Source organism: Macaca mulatta, chromosome 11, assembly GCF_049350105.2.
Source record: "Macaca mulatta isolate MMU2019108-1 chromosome 11, T2T-MMU8v2.0, whole genome shotgun sequence".
Classification (NCBI taxonomy): Eukaryota; Metazoa; Chordata; class Mammalia; order Primates; family Cercopithecidae; genus Macaca; species Macaca mulatta.
Window position 1 is genome coordinate 5,469,053 of NC_133416.1, and position 19,997 is coordinate 5,489,049.

At 46.4% G+C, this 19,997-nt stretch overlaps 1 protein-coding gene across 1 annotated transcript in view; it reads left to right on the top strand.

Annotated features, from left to right (window-relative positions):
• Positions 1 to 19,997, top strand: part of DYRK4 (dual specificity tyrosine phosphorylation regulated kinase 4) — a 47,735-nt gene that overhangs the window by 15,051 nt on the left and 12,687 nt on the right. Inside the window, exons 3-10 of the mRNA XM_077953313.1 lie at positions 6,710 to 6,790; positions 8,064 to 8,174; positions 8,871 to 9,009; positions 10,966 to 11,129; positions 14,438 to 14,574; positions 14,883 to 15,023; positions 17,352 to 17,490; positions 18,028 to 18,109. Of these exons, the coding sequence (XP_077809439.1) occupies positions 6,710 to 6,790; positions 8,064 to 8,174; positions 8,871 to 9,009; positions 10,966 to 11,129; positions 14,438 to 14,574; positions 14,883 to 15,023; positions 17,352 to 17,490; positions 18,028 to 18,109 (994 nt within the window). The remainder of the gene's footprint in view (positions 1 to 6,709; positions 6,791 to 8,063; positions 8,175 to 8,870; positions 9,010 to 10,965; positions 11,130 to 14,437; positions 14,575 to 14,882; positions 15,024 to 17,351; positions 17,491 to 18,027; positions 18,110 to 19,997) is intronic.

A 19,997-nucleotide genomic window follows, 5' to 3' on the forward strand; every position in this document is an offset into this window, starting at 1 on the left:
AGCTCAGCTGTCTCCCTGGGCAGCCTAGAGTCGTCTTGGATCTTTCAGGACAAGTGCTAGGTCCTCAAACTTCCTGCTCCCTCTCTCTCTCCCTCCTTTCCTTCCCTCTCACCTTCTTTTCCTCCTCCTTTAGCAGATATTTAATTGCCTACTACGGGTTGAGTATCTCTCATCCGAAATGCTTGGGACCAAAAGTGTTTTGAGTTTCAGACTTTTTCAGATTTAAGAATATTTGCATATACATAATGAGATACTTTGGGGATGGGACCCAACTCTAAACACAGAATTCATCTATGTTTCACATACACTTTATGCACATGGCCTGAAGGCAACTTTATACAATATTTTGAGTAATTTTGTGCATGAAACAAAGTTTGTGCACATGAATGGTGTCATTGTCGGCACTCAAAAGTGGAGCATTTCAGGCTAGGGATGCTCAATCTGTAATGCAAGATATCACCTTAGGCTTTGACGTAAGACCCAAGTCTTTTATTAAAGAGTCTTGGCTGGGCACAGTGGCTCGCGCCTGTAATCCCAGCACTTTGGGAGGCTGAGGCGGGAGATTCCCCTGAGGTCAGCAGTTCGAGACCAGACTGACCAACATGGAGAAACCCCATCTCTACTAAAAACACAAAATTAGTCAGGAGTGGTGGCGGGTGCCTGTAATCCCACCTACTCAGGAGGCAGATGCTGGAGAATCACTTGAACCTGGGAGGTGGAGGTTGCAGTGAGCCGAGATGGCGCCATTGCACTCCAGCAACAAGAGCGAAACTCCGTCTCAAATAAAATAAAATAAAATGAAATAATAAAATAAAATAAAATAGAGTCTTATAGACCAGAAGAAGAAACCAGTAAAACAACCTTGTCTAACCAGCCTTTGCAGGTGCCGTGATAGAAGTACAGAGCACGGGGTAGCGAGTGGCTTACACATATTAATACCAGAGGAAATGGTCACAGAGGCTTCCTGGAGAAAGTGCTGCTATGGCTGGGGCCCAAATGCGGGTGAACGATGGGGACATGGACTGGGTCACATGGCGGTGGGGTGGGTGATAGGAGAACATTCCAAGCAGAAGCAGACCAAGGGCAAAAGTGCTGAGATATGGAACAGTGCCGTGTTGGAAAATGGTAAGACTTGCAATGGCAGGGGCCAAAAGGCAGGGGTGGGGCCATGACAAGGGGTGAGGCTGGGGGCATTTTGCGAGCCGGGACTTCTGCTCCCTGGGAAGTTGCTAGGAGATGTAGGCAACTTACTAATGTGATCAGATGCTCATGTTTCATTTCTGAGGCCACTCAGGAGGAAGGTAGAGGATGGGGTAGACTGGGGAGAGGCAGGAAATCTCCTTAGGAGACCATTGCAATAGGTGCTTGAACTAGGGATGTGGTGGGCCAAGAATGGTGAAGGGGTATCTTTATTCTTACATAATCATGCCACTCACAGTGAGAAATCGTGACAATCTGAAGTTTGAAAAAGCGTTCTGACTCTCACTTTTATTATTATTATTTTTTGAGACGGAGTCTTTCTCCATGGCAGAGGCTGGAGTGCAGTGGCATGATCTCAGCTCACTGCAACCTCCACCTCCCAGGTTCAAGCAATTCTCATTCCTCAATTGCTACTCCTGCTTTTGGCTCCTGCCATTGCAAGTCTTGCCATTTTCAAACCGGCGTTGTTCTACATCTCAGCACTTTCACTCCTGCTCTGTTTCTCCTTGGAATGTTCTCCCATCACCCACTCCAACGCCATGTGACCCAGTCCATGTCCCCATCGTTCACCCGCATTTGGGCCTCAGCCATAGCAGCACTTTCTCCAGGAAGCCTCTGTGACCATTCCCTCTGGTACTAATATGTGTAACCCACTCGCTACCCCGTGCTCTGTACTTCCATCACAGCACCTTTGCTGGGACTACAGGCGCCTGCCACCACGCCCGACTAATTTTTGTATTTTTAGTAGAGATGGGGTTTCACCACGTTGGCCAGGCTGGTCTCCAACTCCCAACCTCAGGTGATCCACCTGCCTCGGCCTCCCAAAGTGCTGGGATTACAGGCGTCAGTGTGCGCCCGGCCGGCCCTGACTCTCACTTTTGAAAGTGAGTTGGTTGTCAGCTTGTGTTCATTAATACGAATTTGCAATTGAGGCACTTCCCTGTGACATCATACAAAGAAGCAGTGTCGGGGAAGATGACACTCAGTGAAATCCTACTCCCTCCTGAGACATGCAACAAATCCACGGTTGGCTCTGGAGCTGGTCCCAGCTCACTTCAGGTTCTTGTAATGATGGTGTGGACACTGACACACAGGGTAGGTTCTGTGGGAACCCCCCCCCCCGAAGACCTAGCCAGAGGGACTGGTCTTGAAGTTCCAGGGCTGGCACATCATGGAAAGCCTAATGTTTGCTGCCGTGGAATTTCCTGGGGGAAGATGAGAAGAATTTGTAAAAAGTTAAAAAGGATACATAAACATCAATGACAGAAAGAAAAAGTTCAGAGGTAGGAGAGACCAGTTCCAAAGGAGGGGATTGTATTAGAATGTGACCCCCAAATCTGCCAGCCCAGAACTCACTTGGGGAAGCTTGAAATACAGGTTTCTGGGTTCTACTGCTAGGGAGCCTGGGCTGTGTGATCTGTGCTTAGCACACTGCCCGGTAGGCACATAGACATGTTCAGTAAATGTGTTAAGAATGAATGCATCTCCAAGGTCCGTCGCAACTCAGTGATTCTGTGCATCCTTCTGGCTTGGGGAGGCAGGAGGGAGGTGTTGCTGGAAGAATCTTTGAGGCAAGAAGAAGAGCAGGATCACAGGACTGAGTAACTGGAAGGAAGAGTTTGGCACCTTTGCAGTCATTTTGCATACATGCCAGGTGCAGAGTAGGGGGCGGGGTGAGTAAGCTGGTTTCAACTTTCCCCCTTCCTTTTCTAATCAGCTTTTAAGCTGAACTCAGTTTCTATTGGAGAAGGGTGAGCTAGCTGAAACATGAGGATGGAATTTGCTTTTTTTCTTCTTCTGAGAAAACGAAGTGTGAGAACCCAAGTGCTTAGCTAGCTCACAAAACAGACTCACAGGAGGACAGAGGAGGGGCCCTGGGTCAGGACTTGAGACTGGAGCAGCCCTCACCTGCCATCGGCCCTCCTGTGGCATGCCAACGCAGTGTTGAGCTCCTATGGGTTTATCTCCTAGTGATGGCAAGCACAGCCGGAGACCCCAGGGAATCTCAAGGCTCCAATGTGGCCCTATGTGTGGGAGAATCTTAATGGCCTCAGCCTACTTGTGAGCCCGGCATCTCCTGTCCCTTCTCTTGATTCCCACAATTGCTGTTTCCATAGACTGAGACTCTCCCAGCGTAGTTTCCTTGATGCCTCCTTCTAGAGCTTGTTCCACTCTCTCCAGGTTCTCATGGAGAGAGGGCTGCTGCATTTATCACTGCCTTCTCCTCCCTTGCATTGCATGGAACCATTTATAGTTATCTGCTATAATATCTTTTGCTTTTAAACAATGGTATTTTTACTGATAAAAGCAGTACACATTCATACAAAAAGTTTGGCAGATAAAGAAACTTCACAGTTTCATTCTGGCTGTTTAGAAGGCTTCTGAGAGGTGTGATGGTCACAAAAAGGAGAACTGAAAAGAGCTTTAGCTGGGGGCATGATGGTTCCCGCCTGTAATCCCAACACTGTAAGGCCAAGGCAGGAGGATTGCTTGAGCTCAGGAGTTCGAGACCAGCCTGGGCAAATAGCAAGATCCTGTCTCCACCAAAAGTAAAAATAAAAATTAGCTGGGCTTGGTGGCATGTAGTTGTAGTCCCAGCTACTTGGGAGGCTGAGGTGGGAGGGTTGCTTGAGGTTGGGAGGTTGAGGCAGCAACTTGGGTGACAGGGCAAAGACACCATCTCTAGACACAAGAAAAGAGCCTCATTGGGTTTTTCTGATGCCCTTTCTTCTTATCTGCTGTCCCCTCCAGAGGACAGGAGATAAGAATGTTCTGTCCCCACCCAGCCATTCTCCAGTGCCCAGGTCTTGGACTGCACAGGAAGCACCCCCTATGCTCTGTACCCCTGTGAATAAAACCTTTTTTACATAGGAGATTCCAGATTTAGATACAGAACTCAGGACTATTAAGGAGATTCCTGTTTTATTGGCTTAGCAATAACAATGTCATGAAAGCTTCACTTTCTACAAGAAAAATCCTGTCTTGCAACTATGATTATGAGAGAGCACACCACTTCCTCTTGTCTCCGGGGGATCCCTTGATAGAATTAAGTGTTATTATGGGGCATTGTGCACCTCTTCAGGAAGCCGCTGAAAGACAGCCAACAATCAGCAAGTTCATAATCTCGTGTGTCCCATGGGTATCTGAGAATGGAGTACAAGTGTGCAGAGACGTAGAAGCCACCAGTCCTCAGGGTCACTTGGTCACCTGGGGCTGCTGAACTCCTGGGCTGCGCGCGCACACATACACACACATACACACACACACACACACACCTGGGGCTGCTAAACTCCTGGGCTGTGCGCGCGCGCACACACACACACACACACACACCTTTGCTCTGTCAGCTAAGCTCTGAGTCCATGGTTTTCTTGGTCCTGGGAAATGAGCAAAAAGATGGCTCTCTCCATTTTGCAAGTAAGGAAAATGAACTCAAGGAGACAACTTTAGCATATGCAAAGCACTTTACACATATTAACTCCCTTAATCCTCACGATGTTTTGAGGTTGGTGCTAATATTATCCCCACATGACATGAGGACAGGCTAATAACTTGCCCAGGTTCAAACAACTGATGAGTAGTGGAGCCGGGAATCAAAAGGGAAGAGTGTGATTTTGGAGTCCATACCCATGAGCACTATTTTATCGCGTTGCTGCTAATGGGGTCTTTCTGAAATACTGCTTTGCACATGTAACTCCCAGCTATGCAAGTTGTCAGTGGTTCACTGTTGCCCACAGGATAAAGACCAAGCGTCTTAGTCTTTCAGTGCTTTCCATGGCCCGCTGTCAACCCCCCGTTCCTGCTTACCCAGCATGAGCGGTGAGGAGCCCTGGGGCATGCCTGGATGATGGTGTTCCACTGAACAAGCGTGCTTCCTACCCGTCCTCTCGGTTAAAGCCCAGACCAAGCCTCACCCATTCAGAAATGCACCACCTCTACCACCGTCCTCCTGGTCTGACTGTGTTCACGGTGATCTTTTCCTTCTTTGTTGGTACTCACTGTCCGTGCCCTTTGTTCCGTATTTAGTTTGGGTTGTATTCTGTTCATGTACCTTTCACGTACCTGTCCAGTCTCCCTGCCGCATCCTCAATGTCAGCCGTTATTGACGACGCTAATGAATATTCATCCCCACACACCTACTTGATGAGAAATTGAGACTCTGAGATTTGCAATTGCAATATTTGCTCAGATATCATTTTCCATTCAATAGTGGTATCCTAAATATAGCACATTAGCGAATTAACGTGGTCTGAGACCCTGTCTCATGCTCTATGCAACCCTCTCTCCCTCAGACTACCTCCCTATTCCAGGAGGTCAAGATTTACTGTCCCAAATAGTCCTCATCATTACTGTGCTGTGCGGGACTTAGCTGTGCTGGATGATATTAATTGTTGTACCCAGTTGTTATTTCAGTGCGGCCAGATTTTTACAGAAGTGGGTCTGCTACCAGCTGTGTGTCAGCTTTGGATAAACATCCTTCAATTCCATAGGGGAGGTCTGGAAGAAGGAGAACTCCTGTTTTGGCTTCAAAGACCAGAACTTCGACTCAAGCTGTGGCCTGTTGTTTGCTAAGCTTCAGTCATTTGAGTGCCAGCTTCACAGTTTTTGCCACACCTACATAGTCCGCACACTCTGTTTTATTATTATTTTTTTTGTAGAGGCAAGGTCTCTCTCTGTTGCTCAGGCTGGAGTGCAGTGGCACGATCATAGCTCACCATAACCTGGAAATCTTGGCCTCAAGCGATCGTCCCACCTCAGCCTCTCAAAGCACTGGGATTACAGGTGTGAGACACCATGCCTGGCCTTATTTTTTTTAACTTAAATTTTAATCTCATCCTAAATAATAACAACTACAACGTTACAGGTTCAATGTGCTCATTACAGTTTTTCAAATGGATTTTACAGTAAATCCACACCTATTAGGTAACGCTTTATCTGTGTACTACACATATTACGTCCCCTTCCTCTGTGGTGTGCTTGCCACCCTCTGGGACACACTGCTCTAGTATTTTGGTCTTCTCCTCCTCACCCTTTCTAGATGTGAAGTCTCTTCTGATCAGGTCACAGGCTGGGTGCCTGTGTTCCACTGGGCGGATTCTGCTATGCCACCTTCAGAGCCACATTCAGGGTGAAAAGACTTCCAGGCAAGGCAATGGCCATTTTCTTTTCTAAAGAGCAAGAGCAGCTCAGCTGTTACTCCTTACCGTATCCAGGGTCTCTAGTTAAGGTTTTATTGGAAGAAAAGGCCATATTGATTTTTTTAAAGCATGAAAACCATAGGCCAAGCCCATCCAGGATGAACACTTTGGGAAAGGTCATTTGTTTGGATAATCATCCACTCATACATTCATTGAGTACCTAGGTATTGGAGCCTCTCTTGGCTCTTCCTAGCTTAGGGGTCAGGAGAGCTGGCCTCAAGCATAGTTTGTTTACTGTAATGAAACAACAATATGCAGTGTGGGATGAGGCCATGCCAAGCACTGTTCCTATTTTCTTCCACTTGATCCAGGTTGGAAGTAAACCTTCAGTTCAAGTCCAGAAGCCACCTTCCAACACCAAGAACTCCAGAATGACCCAAGTCTTTCATAAGGTAGGGAGTGATGTTCAGCTCCTTTTCTCTAGGAGAGAATGAGGAGAGGCGGGTGGCCAGGGTAGCTTCGAACAGGCAGTTTTGGCCAGTTCATCATGACATGTATCATAACATGATGACAGCACTCTGTCCACATCACCATTGCCATGTGATTTTTTAAAATGTTTTAATTTTAATTTTTGTGGGTACATAGTAAGTGCGTATATTGATGGGACACATGAGATGTTTTGATAGAGATATGCAATGTGTAATAATCACATCATGGAAAATGGGTTATTCGTCCCCTCAAGCATTTATCCTTTGTGTTACATACAATAAAATACAATTAAATTACTATTGATTATAGTCACCCTGTTGTGCTATCAAACACGAGGTCTTATTCAATCTATGTTTTTGTACTTATTAACCATCCCCACCTCTCCCGCAACCATTACCCTTCCCAGCCTCTAATAACCATCCTTTTAATCTCTTTCTCCCTTAATCCAATTGTTTTGATTTTTAGATCCACAAATAAGTGAGAACATGTGATATTTCTCTTTCTGTGCCTGGCTTATTTCACTTAGCCTAATGATCTCTAGTTCTATCCATATTGTTGCAAATGACAGGATCTCATTCTTTATTTATGACTGAATAGTATTGCATTGTGTTTAAGTATCACATTTTCTTTATTCATCCATCTGTTGATGGACACTTAACGTTGCTTCCAAATTTTAGCTATTTTGACCTCTCTCCTGATTAATTAGTCAATCAGTGGAGGAGGGCAGGGATCCAAGTGAGTAGGTCAAGTCAATAATGTAGTCATAGAGGAAATGGAAGCTTATGTTGCACTGAGCAAGATCTGCGTGATATAACAGGAAGAACTTCCCTGCGTTGGGGTGGTAAGATATTGGAGTAATAATAATAATGGCCAGCACTTACAGTCTATATACTGACTCATTTACCTCACAAAAGCCTTATGAGGTAGGCCCCATTTTTGTTCCCATGGTAGTGATGAAATAATTGAGGTTTCGAGGAAGAGTCAGTGTGAGCTGTTGAAAGTCTACAGCTAGTAAGCGGTAGAGCAGGAACTCAAACCCAGAGCCCATGTGCTTGTTGACTCTGCTGCTCTGGAATCTGCATTTCTTGCCAAGAACGTTAACAATAGGTTTATGTCCGGATTGGGGTTAGACTCATCTTTCATTGGGGGGTTGGGAAGGGGGGCTAGAAGAAATGATGCCTGGAGACGTTTTCTTGCCTAAGGTTTTTGTAATGTATGCAGTTTCTCCTTCTACAGAACTCCAGTGTTACTTCACTCCCCTTTGTGGACGCCAAGGGGAAGAAGAATATGGTAAGCTTCCCACGCATTAGCAAGAAAGTCCTGCTGAAGTCATCCCTGCTGTATCAGGTGGGTGCAGACGGACGGGACCCTGAGAAGGTTTTAGTCCAAAGTTTTAGAAAGGCCCAGGATGCTGGGGAAAAGCACAGTATCTGCTGAAGAGTTGGGTTCTGGTCCTGTTCCCATTCTTTACAATGATTATAAGCTTGAGCAAATAAGTCCTTAACCTTTTCTTAGCTACGAAATGGTCCCTCTGTAGAGTTGTCAGGAGGATTCATTGAGGAAAGGAAAAATGAAGCGCTGTGCATGAAAGGTGGAACCATACAAAATATTCGTTTCCTCCCATGTCCTCCTACTTCTTTTGTGTAGGGACCAAATGAGATAATAGGTGAGAAGGTGCCAACTGAAAGAGGTGTCACACACACATAAGTTCACGTGCTCCTGGGCAAGTCACTTTGTCTAGCTGGGAACTCACCTCCTTAAGAGCAGCAGTGAAAAACTGTCCCCATCTCTTCCCACAGTGAGATGTTGCTGGGGTTGTCAACAGCATACTGTAAGGTAGACCCCCAGGAACAGTGTGAGTCAGACAGATACTTCCTTTGGGAGAGAGATAGGGAGAACCTACTGTCTCTTAATTGCTGTTTTCTCCCTGGAGAGGTAGGTAAATAGCCTGGCTGAAGGTGGGTGTCTTTGGTTAAAGAAACGGTTATGTCCCCCAGGAGAGTCTTAAGTAGTTATTTATTGCAAACCTCTTTTCCTGGACAGGAGAATCAAGCTCACAATCAGATGCCGGCCTCAGAGCTCAAGGCTTCAGAAATACCTTTGCACCCTAGCATTAAAACCCAGGATCCCAAGGCAGGGGAGAAGTCACCAAAGAAGCACAAGGTGCCTCTGACAGCGGCAGGTATGCGTTTGGGGCAGTAGCAGGATTTGGAGGTGGTTATGGAAGGTCAGGGTGTCAAGAGCTCAGCTGCCTGGAGTGAGCTAAGCTGCCAGGTGTCAGAGTCATCAGTGAAGGCAGCAAACCACGAGGAAAGTAGAAGTTAAGCGCTGAACCTCTGACTGTGGTAGTATAAGCAAGAGGCTGAATAGGAGGCTGAATGTTCCCCCATGGAGTGACTCTGGGCAAGGGCGGGATGTACCCGTGCAGACAGAAGGAAGTGTCTCATTTGCTTAAGGAGCCAGACAGAAGGCTCCTGTCATTTTATGGACCCAGGGGCCAGGCGGAAGGCACTGAGAGAGTGGAAGAGCTAGGGGTGGAAAGGTACTGAATACAGAGGGCAGAGCAAAGGGTGTTGAAGCTCCTTCCTCTTGGTAAGGAGGTGTTGGGGAGGAGCCTCTGGGGGGGGATATTGGTTAGAAATGCAGATATGTAGAAGAGCATGGCCAGCCAGGGGTCTCCGTCCTTGGCTGTAGCTTCCTCCAGAGACTGCAGTGCACCGGCTGTGGCGCAGGGCGGCATCGTTACCCGTGAGGCTTGCCAGGTGAAGCCTTTGTGGACTGCCTTGTGGTCAGGCCTGAAAGATTGCACATGGGTTTTTGGCCAGTGGCTAGACTTCTAACGGGGTTCGGAGACTCATAACCTATTAGGACACAAAGGAAGACCACCCAAACCCACCAAGCATCCACTATGGGTGCCATCATCGGATGCTTTACAGCTCTTCTTCCACAACTTAGAAAGTGAAAGTGGTGCTTGTTGTTCTTAAACAACTCCGGGAACTATGCACGAAGAGGTCATTTCAGTCCTGAGCTCGTTCTGCCTTTACAGAGCTGCCGTCTGCCCCCTGCTATCTTATGCCTTGGCTCTGTCCTCTGGGCAAAGAACATGCCTTGTTCAGCGTATACATGACTGCCCTTCACTTATATGAAAACAGAAGTCTTGTCCCCTGTAAGTCTTTTTCTTTTTCCTTGCAGTTCCCTCTCCAACACTTCAGCAGTCTGTCAAATAATATGGTGTCCCCGTCCTGATCCTAGTTTCTTTTCTCTGAGAATGCTGTAGTTTATCAATGACTGTGAATTTTACCCCTGACCACGCACCAGAGCGCCGATGTGATCTGGCCAGTGTAGAAAAGTCCTAACTCATAATCTCTCCTTGCAATCTGAGGTCCTTCCTGATTCAGCTGCAGATTTGAGCGTGAAGCCTCCTCTGCAGACATTACAGTCTTCAAAGCCTCTCAACTAATGATAGCTTCATTCCACATTAACTTGGGCAACTTGCCACCTAAACGATATACTATTGTTGACACTAATTTTTTTTTTTTTTTTTTTTTTTTTTGAGACGGAGTCTGGCCCTGTCGCCCAGGCTGGAGTGCAGTGGCCGGATCTCAGCTCACTGCAAGCTCTGTCTCCCGGGTTCACACCATTCTCCTGCCTCAGCCTCCCGAGTAGCTGGGACTACAGGCGCCCGCCACCGCGCCCGGCTAGTTTTTTGTATTTTTTAGTAGAGACGGGGTTTCACCGTGTTAGCCAGGATGGTCTCGATCTCCTGACCTCGTGATCCGCCCGCCTCGGCCTCCCAAAGTGCTGGGATTACAGGTGTGAGCCACTACGCCCGGCGTTGACACTAATTTTACTCCTGGAATTTTTACCCACACTGCTCTAACCCCCAGGTGTATGGGGACTGAGCTCTCCCTTTCCCTGTCCTTGTGTTCTTTCCTTGATTTGTTGAAATAAGTGCAAGACCTTGACATTTATCTTTGTCATACTTCCATTTTGTGAGATGCCAGATGCATGGTCCTCAGTGAGCCACCCAGCTGGGAAACAGGCCGATGGCTCGTGACCTGGAAGGATGCCATCGTCTGCATCCTGGGCAAATCCTATGCTGCCTCAACTTAACTCACAATTGTAGTGTTTTTCACAGAGGCCCTAAAGCTTTTTAAGAATCAGCTGTCTCCATATGAGCAAAGTGAAATCCTGGGCTACACGGAGCTGTGGTTCCTGGGGCTTGAAGCCAAGAAGCTCGACCTGGCTCCTGAGAAATTTAGCAAGACGAGTTTTGATGATGAGCAAGGCTCCTATCTGAAGGTGATTGGGGGTGGGGGCCATGGGAATCTCCAGGGGCCCGGGGACAACGGGTAGTCTAGAAAGGAAAAAAGCAGGGGTATTTTGTAGTATTTGGTGCTGATATGTTGGAGACTAGATGTCCTGAAGTATTCTGGTAGTGCCAAGCCAAAGAAATACCATGCCTGAAAATGGGGAAACATGCAATTTAGTATGCAAAATACTCTACTAATGGAAGACTGACTTTCCCCCAAGCGTACTTGGGGTAGCCGGTTTGCATCCTGGGTGAGCTCCCACAGGCTCCTTCCCTGCATAGCCCACTGGAAAAGGCCAGACTGAAATAAGGAGCAGTTTCCCCAACATTTCCTTTTTTGTCTCCTCAATACAAGTCCATACATGGACTCTTATTTTATAATAGATGTCAATTACCCCACAGACAAAAAAGCTTTTGTCACTGTAGTCCCTGGTGCATAGAGCTTAATTTCATTCTGCTTTTAAAAAATTGATCCCAACAGCTCCTCTTCCTCCTCCTCTTCTGACTGTAGCCCTTGGCTTCCCCAGGGCAGTGCCTCTTCCCAGCCGGAAGGTGAAAGCTGAGCAGTGATTCCCAGGGCTGAGCATGTTGGGATGTGTGACGCTTAGTGCACTAGACTGTGGGCTGTCAGGAATTTCCTCTTCAGAACATTTCATTACCACTTGGATTTAAGAGACAAGATGAGCCTGATGGCTCATAGAAGAGGCAGATCTTATTAATAGCATTGAGGGCCATGTTTGTCTAGCATTACTAAGAACACAAACCACTTGCAGGATCTTGTTAAAATGCAAGTTCTTATCCAGCCGGTCTGGGGCTAGGGCCTGAGCTTCCAGGTGATGCCTGTGCTGCTGATCCTTGGACCACACTTTGAGATTCAAGGATTTCGTTTCTGTCACACAGTGCCTTCTAGAGCCTGGCTTTTCAATATTTTCAGTCAAGAACCCCTTTGGGAGCCTGATAAAAGCTATAGGTCCTCATCCCAGAAAAGACAACCTGCACATACATAAAATTATAGGGGGTTAGTGGATCCTTGGTTAGGAATCTCCAATAAGTATATATACATATTTTTTTGAGATGGAGTTGCCCAGGTTGGAGTGCAGTGGTGTGAACGGCTCACTGCAACCTCCACCTCCTGGGTTCAGGCGATTCTCTTGCTTCAGCCTCCAGGGTAGCAGGGATTACAGGTGCCCGCCACCATGCCTGACTGATTTTTGTATTTTTAGTAGAGGCAGGATTTCACTGTGTTGGTCAGGCTGGTCTCAAACTCCTGACCTCAGGTGATCCGTCTGTCTTGGCCTCCCAAAGGGCTGGGATTACAGGTGTGAGCCACTGTGCCCGGCTGGGAATCTCCAGTATAAATCTTAACTCTGATTCAGCGAGACCTCCTCAACCCCTCCCTCCCTGCTCCCTCCTCTGCTCCACCCTACCTGAGCCTAGGGTCTCTAGGGAATTCCCTAAGGGTGTCAGTACTACTTTCAAATTAATTCATTGGAACTCAGTTCTTCAGTCTCAAATCTTAGAAAAGGCTTTTTTTTTTTTTTTGGGGGGGGGGTGGGGGGAAAGGCGTTGTGGGGAAGCAAGGGATAATGTGTGTTCTCTGTAAACTAAAAATCACCATCCTTATTGCATTCCAGTACACACACAAATACATACTGCACATAGCCAAATTCCCAAGCAAGCAACACAGCTGCATTCTCACTTTATTTTATCAACAAATGTTAATTGAATGCCTATGTATTGATAATCTATCATAAACTTGGGCATCTACTAGACTCTGGAAATATAAAGGAAGCTATCACAAATGAATACAAAATGGTTCTTGCTTTCAGGTAACCATAATCAATGTCAAAGTTGACATGCAAATGAACAATTATGACACTAAGTGGTAGCATGCAGAAGGCAAGCACAAATGCTAAGAAAACACATATGTAGGCCGGGCCCAGTGGCTCAAGCCTGTAATCCCAGCACTTTGGGAGGCCGAGGCGGGCGGATCACGAGGTCAGGAGATCGAGACCATCCTGGCTAACATGGTGAAACCCCGTCTCTACTAAAACATACAAAAAACTAGCCGGGCGAGGTGGTGGGCGCCTGTAGTCCCAGCTACTCGGGAAGCTGAGGCAGGAGAATGGCATAAACCCGGCAGGCGGAGCTTGCAGTGAGCTGAGATCCGGCCACTGCACTCCAGCCTGGGCGACAGAGCAAGACTCTGTCACAAAAAAAAAAAAAAAAAAAGAAAACACATATGTAATTTTATAGCCACATAGGTGTGGATCCTGTCCCTGTCCTTTTCCCATACATTCTCATGACAGACCCTTACAAGTAGACTAACCTACATCCATAGATCAGGAAAGTTGTACGTGTTCAAATTCAGTCTAGATTCCTCCCGTATGAACCGACCCCCAGCGCACATTCTCAAACACATCCTGAGGCCTTGTACACAAACACTTAATCCTTCACCTCTCCCAGACTTAGGAGTGTAACACTAGAAATCAGAGACCCACAGAGCTTGAGGACCTTAGAGATAATCTTATCCAGCATCTTCAGTTTACAGACAACAGCACTGCAGCTCAGAATGGATAAACTGCTTGTCTAAAGCTGAAGTCTTTTTAATAGAACATTTCCTGTGGTTTTGATTAACCCCCTGTTCTCTAGTTTCCAGCATAGGGAGAGACATGCATGATTCTGGCTCTTGAAAAATTTCTCTTCACCAAGAAAGGTCCAAGTTCTGTACTGCTAACTCCAGGATAGGATTAAATCCCAGTGAGCCCAAAGGAGAATCAAATTTGGCCAGGAAGAGGCAGAGCAGACCTAACGCCTTCTCTGATAGATAGAGACACATCAGGGGTCAGAAACAAAACTTTCTCCAAACCAGAGATGCTGCTTAACTTCAAGACTCATAAAATGTCCAAACTGAAAGGGACTTTCAGGGCCACTTTGTCCAACCCTCTTACTTTATAGGTCCTAAAACATGCAGAAAACTGGAGGACTAGAACTGGAACTACAATGCTGGGACTAGATCCCAAGTTTCCTAAAACCATCCAGTGTTCTTTGTGCTGCTTGACATGGATCAAGCCTGTGGGACTTCCCCTGGCACCACATGGGTGGCCCAGAATCCAGCCAGCAAGCTCCCCATTGCAGTCGCGATGAGATGAGAGCGAGAGTCCCACAAGTGCCCAGTGCAGTTAGAAAATTCCTCTAGGAGTGAGCCGTAATCTGGGGTTGGGAATGCCAGGGCCCCATGCCAGGAAGGCCCGGGAGCCCATGGCTTTGCTCTTCACCACCAGCCTGGCTTCCACAGGTCCTGCATGATCACATTGCCTACCGCTATGAGGTTCTGGAGATGATCGGGAAGGGGTCCTTTGGACAGGTGGCCAAGTGCTTGGATCACAAAAACAATGAGCTGGTGGCCCTGAAAATCATCAGGAACAAGAAGAGGTGTGGCTTGGGGGATGACATAGGCCACAGAAGAGGGACTGTGTGACTCTGGCCCCTGCAGAATGCCAGCCCTTCCTGACTCTGCCTCAGCCTCCGATCTTCCCTTTTGTTTTCCCTTTTCTCTTTCTACCTGTCTGATTCCATGAGGGGGCAAAGAGGAGGCGAGAGTATGGTGTTTTTAGTGCTTCCTGCCACTAGACAGTCTTGCTGGGGTCATGGGGAGGGGCTGACTGACTGCTGCAGTGGGACCTGACACTGATGTTTCTGTCCCCATTTCCCACCCTGCCTGCCACTCCCCATCCCCTCAGATTTCACCAGCAGGCCCTGGTGGAGCTGAAGATCCTGGAAGCTCTCAGAAAGAAGGACAAAGACAACACCTACAATGTGGTGCATATGAAGGACTTTTTCTACTTCCGCAATCACTTCTGCATCACCTTTGAGCTCCTGGGGTCAGCTGCCTTTTCTTCTTAACTCATTTCCTCTGGAAAAGTTACCTAAGTGATAGTGTTTGAGGTCAGAACACTAGATTTTTCTGGATGTGAATATTTAATAACTAGAATGTTCATGACAGTCACTTAGTTATCCAGAAGGCCCAGGAGCAAGGAGGCTGGGATGAAAGCAGACAATCTTGGTATGCCTGTCACCTGCCAGCCTCCCCGTGATGTACTTCCCTGGGGTGGGTACTGAGCCAGGTGACATGACCAAAACAAGGCCTCTTTCCTCAAGAGCTAAACCAAAATAGTCAAAAAGGACTTTTCTTTGTTTGCTATCATATTCCCCACTCGTGGGCTTTCCGGCCTGATCGTGCAGAGGCGGAGACCTAAAGGGATAGGGAGCTGGCTGCTTAGAGCGTGAAAAGGGTTTTGATTTTGAGTAAATAAGGACAAGAGCAGATATTTCTGGTAAGAGAGCAGAGCCTGACTTAAATAGATTGGCATGGCCTGGCTGAATATTGGAGCTGACGAGGCATGCCAATTGCAAAGGCATGCTAATTTGATGATTATTCTCTCTGGGAAGACCATCTGATGCAATTTATATAACACTAGAAACCCAGAATGCATTTAGCAAAGGAGAACAAGCAGGGCTGAGCTCTCAGAGTGTTACTGGATTCAGCAAGCTGGTAGCTCAGGGCTCCCAGGACACCACTGCTGATGGTGAAACTCTAGGAACCAGCTACATTTGAATTAGCAGGTAAGGTGACACTCTCCTCACCATTTCCGGTTATTCCAAAGCGTGGTCGAGTCTCTGATATGCAGAGGTAAATTATCTTCTCTGTGGCCAAATGGACAGCTCGGTCTACCTTTCTTGGCCATGAATCCCAGTGCACAGTTAGGATGTCATTGTGCTTAAAAGAGCTCTGGGAGGTCAGAGGGCCAGGGTGTGCAGGGGGATCCAAAGCTCAGAGAGATGAGGGAGTTGCCCAGGTGACTAGTCAGGATGGGGCCAGAGCCAAGTCTCACATCTCCATTGCAGCCCTCAAGAATGAATGGTGGCCAGTGTGATGGCTCACGCCTATATCCCAGCACTTTGGGAGGCTGAGGCGGGTGGATCACTTGAGGTCAGGAGTTCGAGACCAGCCTGGCCAACAGGGTGAAACCCCATCTCTACTAAAAACACATCTCTACTAAAAACCCCATCTCTACTAAAAATAGCTGGGCGTAGTGGTGTGTGATTGTAATCCCAGCTACTCGGAAGGCAGAGGGAGGAGAATCGCTTGAACGTAGGAGGCAGAGGTGGCAGTGAGCTGAGATTGTACCACTGCACTCCAGCCTGGGCAACAGTGCAAGACTCTGTCAAAAAAAAAAAAAAAAAAAAAAAAATGAATGGCTCTGGCTGGGCGTGGTGACTCTCACCTGTAATCTCAGCATCTTGGGAGGCCAAGTTGGGAGGTCACTTGAGTCCAAAAGTTTGAGACCATCGTGGACAACATAGCAAGACCCCGTCTCTAAGAAAACATTAAGAATGAGTGACTTGCTAAATACTACCAAAGCTAGATGATCTTAGGAATGGAAGATGAGGAGGGACCAGCAGAAGGTTGCTGAAAACCATTTTGGGGTCATGCTCTTTCCCTTCCCTCCCCATCTCACAGCTTGCACAGAGGTTTCATCTGGCAGCTCACAAATAAATGTTTCTTCTTCAAATGCATTGTATTAATATTAGTTTCTAACATTCGTAAGTCTATAGATGTCATATCATACAGTAGGCTTCTGTCACCCTAGAGAATTTCAGATTCTCTGGCAAGAGCAAGCTTGCACTTCTCAAGGGAACAGTTAGGTGAGACCAAACAGCCACACTTTGGGAGGAGCAGGGGCTCCCTCTGGCCTCAGCCCCCATCTGCCCACTCTCTTGTTCCTTACTTGTCAGGAACCTGATGTCCTCAGACAGCCCTTATTAGGCCTGGGCAGCAGTAGCTGCTTGTTTGAGTGACCGGTGGGTTTCCTGGGTCCCTCCCAAGGGCCTGAGGAACTATGACTGTTTCAGAAGTTTGGGCCAACCTTTTAACCCACCTGCATAACGAAGTGCTTCAGTGGCCTTGTCACATGAGAAACGAGGGGACATCTGAAAGTCTGACACGGTTTCACCCTGGGCCCACCCTGGGCCCACCATGATTCAGCGGGAAAGCTGAGTCTATAAGGGCATGAAAGCCCTGCCTCCTGGTCTGAGGCTTGCCTGCTACTAGAGGGAAACCAGGTGATACAAGATTGTTTGCAGGTTCACATTCAGCCTTCTATATTTTTTTACACCCATAGGCTTCACTTTTCCCCTCTCTTTTCCAGAATCAACTTGTATGAGTTGATGAAGAATAACAACTTTCAAGGCTTCAGTCTGTCGATAGTTCGGCGTTTCACTCTCTCTGTTTTGAAGTGCTTGCAAATGCTTTCTGTAGAGAAAATCATTCACTGCGATCTCAAGCCCGTGAGTACCACCTCCATCCTGCCACGGAAACACTCTGGAAATACCCATTCTATTCCCTAGGCTGCGTAAGAATCACAAACTCCAATCAAAGCATTGCCTTTGACCTTTTTTTGTGTGTGTGTGCTCTATTGTCATGGCAGTATGTATGTCAAGGGCGGCATTTAATGCGAATGTCAAACAAATTCAGTCAATGGCATTTCTAAGGCCATGCAAGCGAGGCCTAGAACCAGGTGCCAAAGAAGATAAAAACAAAGTCACAATCTTCAGGAGTTACAGAATCAATAGGGGGAAAGTGACAAAATATATGCAAAAGAAACTCTGCAAAGCACTGACTACGAGGTCCAAAAGAGAAATACCGACCACAAATCAACTGGGAAGTCAGAGGGAAGGATGATGGGATTTTGGAGAGGATGTGGGAGGAGGCCCATGGAGGTGGTCATATTTGAACTGGGCCCTGAAGGATGGGGAGCATTAAGGTAAGCAGAGGGCCTAGGGCAGCATTACTGTAGCTTGACATATGTCTTTTCTTCTCTCTAGGAAAATATAGTGCTGTACCAAAAGGGCCAAGTCTCTGTTAAAGTCATTGACTTTGGATCAAGCTGTTATGAACACCAGAAAGGTAGGCCCCATGCCAGTCCCGTCATCTGAGTTTTCCTATTGCAATTTCTCTCCCTTCACATACAAGGTCACACGGCTTCTAGCCTGGGCTCAGCTATCACCACTACCAGTCTGATTCTGAACAAGGTGCTTCACTTCTCTGAGCCCAAGTTTCCTCATCTATAAAATGAGAAAGTTGTATCCAAGTACTAAAAGGGTGCTTTCAAGCTCTCATATTCTGTGGATATGGAATTATCCAAGAACAGTGAGTCCCAAAACTAACTAAATGTGTATCTGAATTGCTTTGGGGCTCTGAAAAATGATAGTTTCCAGGGCCTCACACCGCAAGTTCCTAATCCAAATTTCTGGGAAGTAGCTAGGAGTCTGCACTTCAGAAACCATAGTCATTCTGAAGCTTGGAATTCGCTGCCCCAGATCCTTTAGGTTTTATACTTTTTCAAGCTAGGATTCAAAAAGTAGCTCTGGAGTACATTTTCACAGCGTTTACTGAACTTGATTCAATATTGTGTTCTTTTGGCTTCTATCAAGTTCGCTATAGACAACATGTACCCTTTAACAGACATTTATGATCTGTTTTGTGTCAGTCACTGTCCTGGGTACCAGGAACAAAAAATGAACATTCCCTGTCCTCAGGTTGCTTACGATCTAATGGAAGAGACAGAAAGATAAAAATAATATGGTGAATACAACGATTAGAGATGTACACAGGCTATGTTAAAGATACACAACAGAGGGACTTTGGGACCAGCCTTTAAGGTGACAAGGGCTGTCAGAGGAAGCTTCCTAAGGCTGAAGAAAGGATTACTAGATGGATGTTCCCAAATGTTAGGCAGATCAATTTTTTTTTCAGGAAAAAACACTTACAAGTTTATTAATAAAGAATATGATAAAAGACACAGATGAGAGATACACAAGGCAAAATATTTGGAAGGGGTGTGAAGCTTCCATGCCCTCTTGGGGGCACGCCGCCCTCCCAACACCACATTTCCCATACCCTGGAAGCTCTCTGAATCCTGCAGCTCGGGGATTTTTATGAAGGCTTCATCACATAGTCATTGAGATTATTAACTCAATTTCTAGCCCTTTCCCCCTTCCTCCAACAAAGGAGTTAGAACTGAAAGTTCCAAGCTTCTAATCATGGCTTAGTCTTTCTGGCAAGCAGCCCCTATTCAGGAGTCCACCAAGCGTCATCTCATTAGAACAAAGAGAGTCCTATCACCTCAGAAGTTCCAAAGGATTAGGAGCTCTATGTCAGAAGCCAGGACAAAAGGTCAATTATTAGAACAAGAGATACATGTAGAATCCCTATCACTCAAGAAATTAAAAAGGTTTTAGGAGCTCTGTGCCAAAACCTAGGGGTAGAGTCCTATATCTATTTCTTATTATTTCTCACACGTGCTCATATACAAGCAGGTATATTATTAATTTGAAGAAAAAAATAAGTTGATGCACCACATGCAGTGTTAGCTATTCACTCTCACACATTGTTGGAGGAACTATAAATTCATATTACCTTTTGGGAGGTTACTTTTGCATCTTTAACCAAACATTTCACTCTAAACCTTCAAAAATTATAAATTCCCCTCTGAAGAACCTGTCCTACAGATTACAGATGTTCCCATAGAATGTACATCTTCACTAATGCACTGTTAAGTAGCGCAACATTGGAACCAACCTAAACATCTACAAATGAAGAATGGTTTAATAAATTAACACTGTTATACCACGCAGCTATTTGAAAAGAGAGATTTAAATGTAATGGCCTAGAAAGATCTCCATGATGAAGTAAGTGAAAAAAACTGAATAATGAAACTTTTGACATGTAAATATATAAATAAGATAGAAAAGGATTTGCACCACACTGTTAGAAGTGGTTACCACTGGAGATG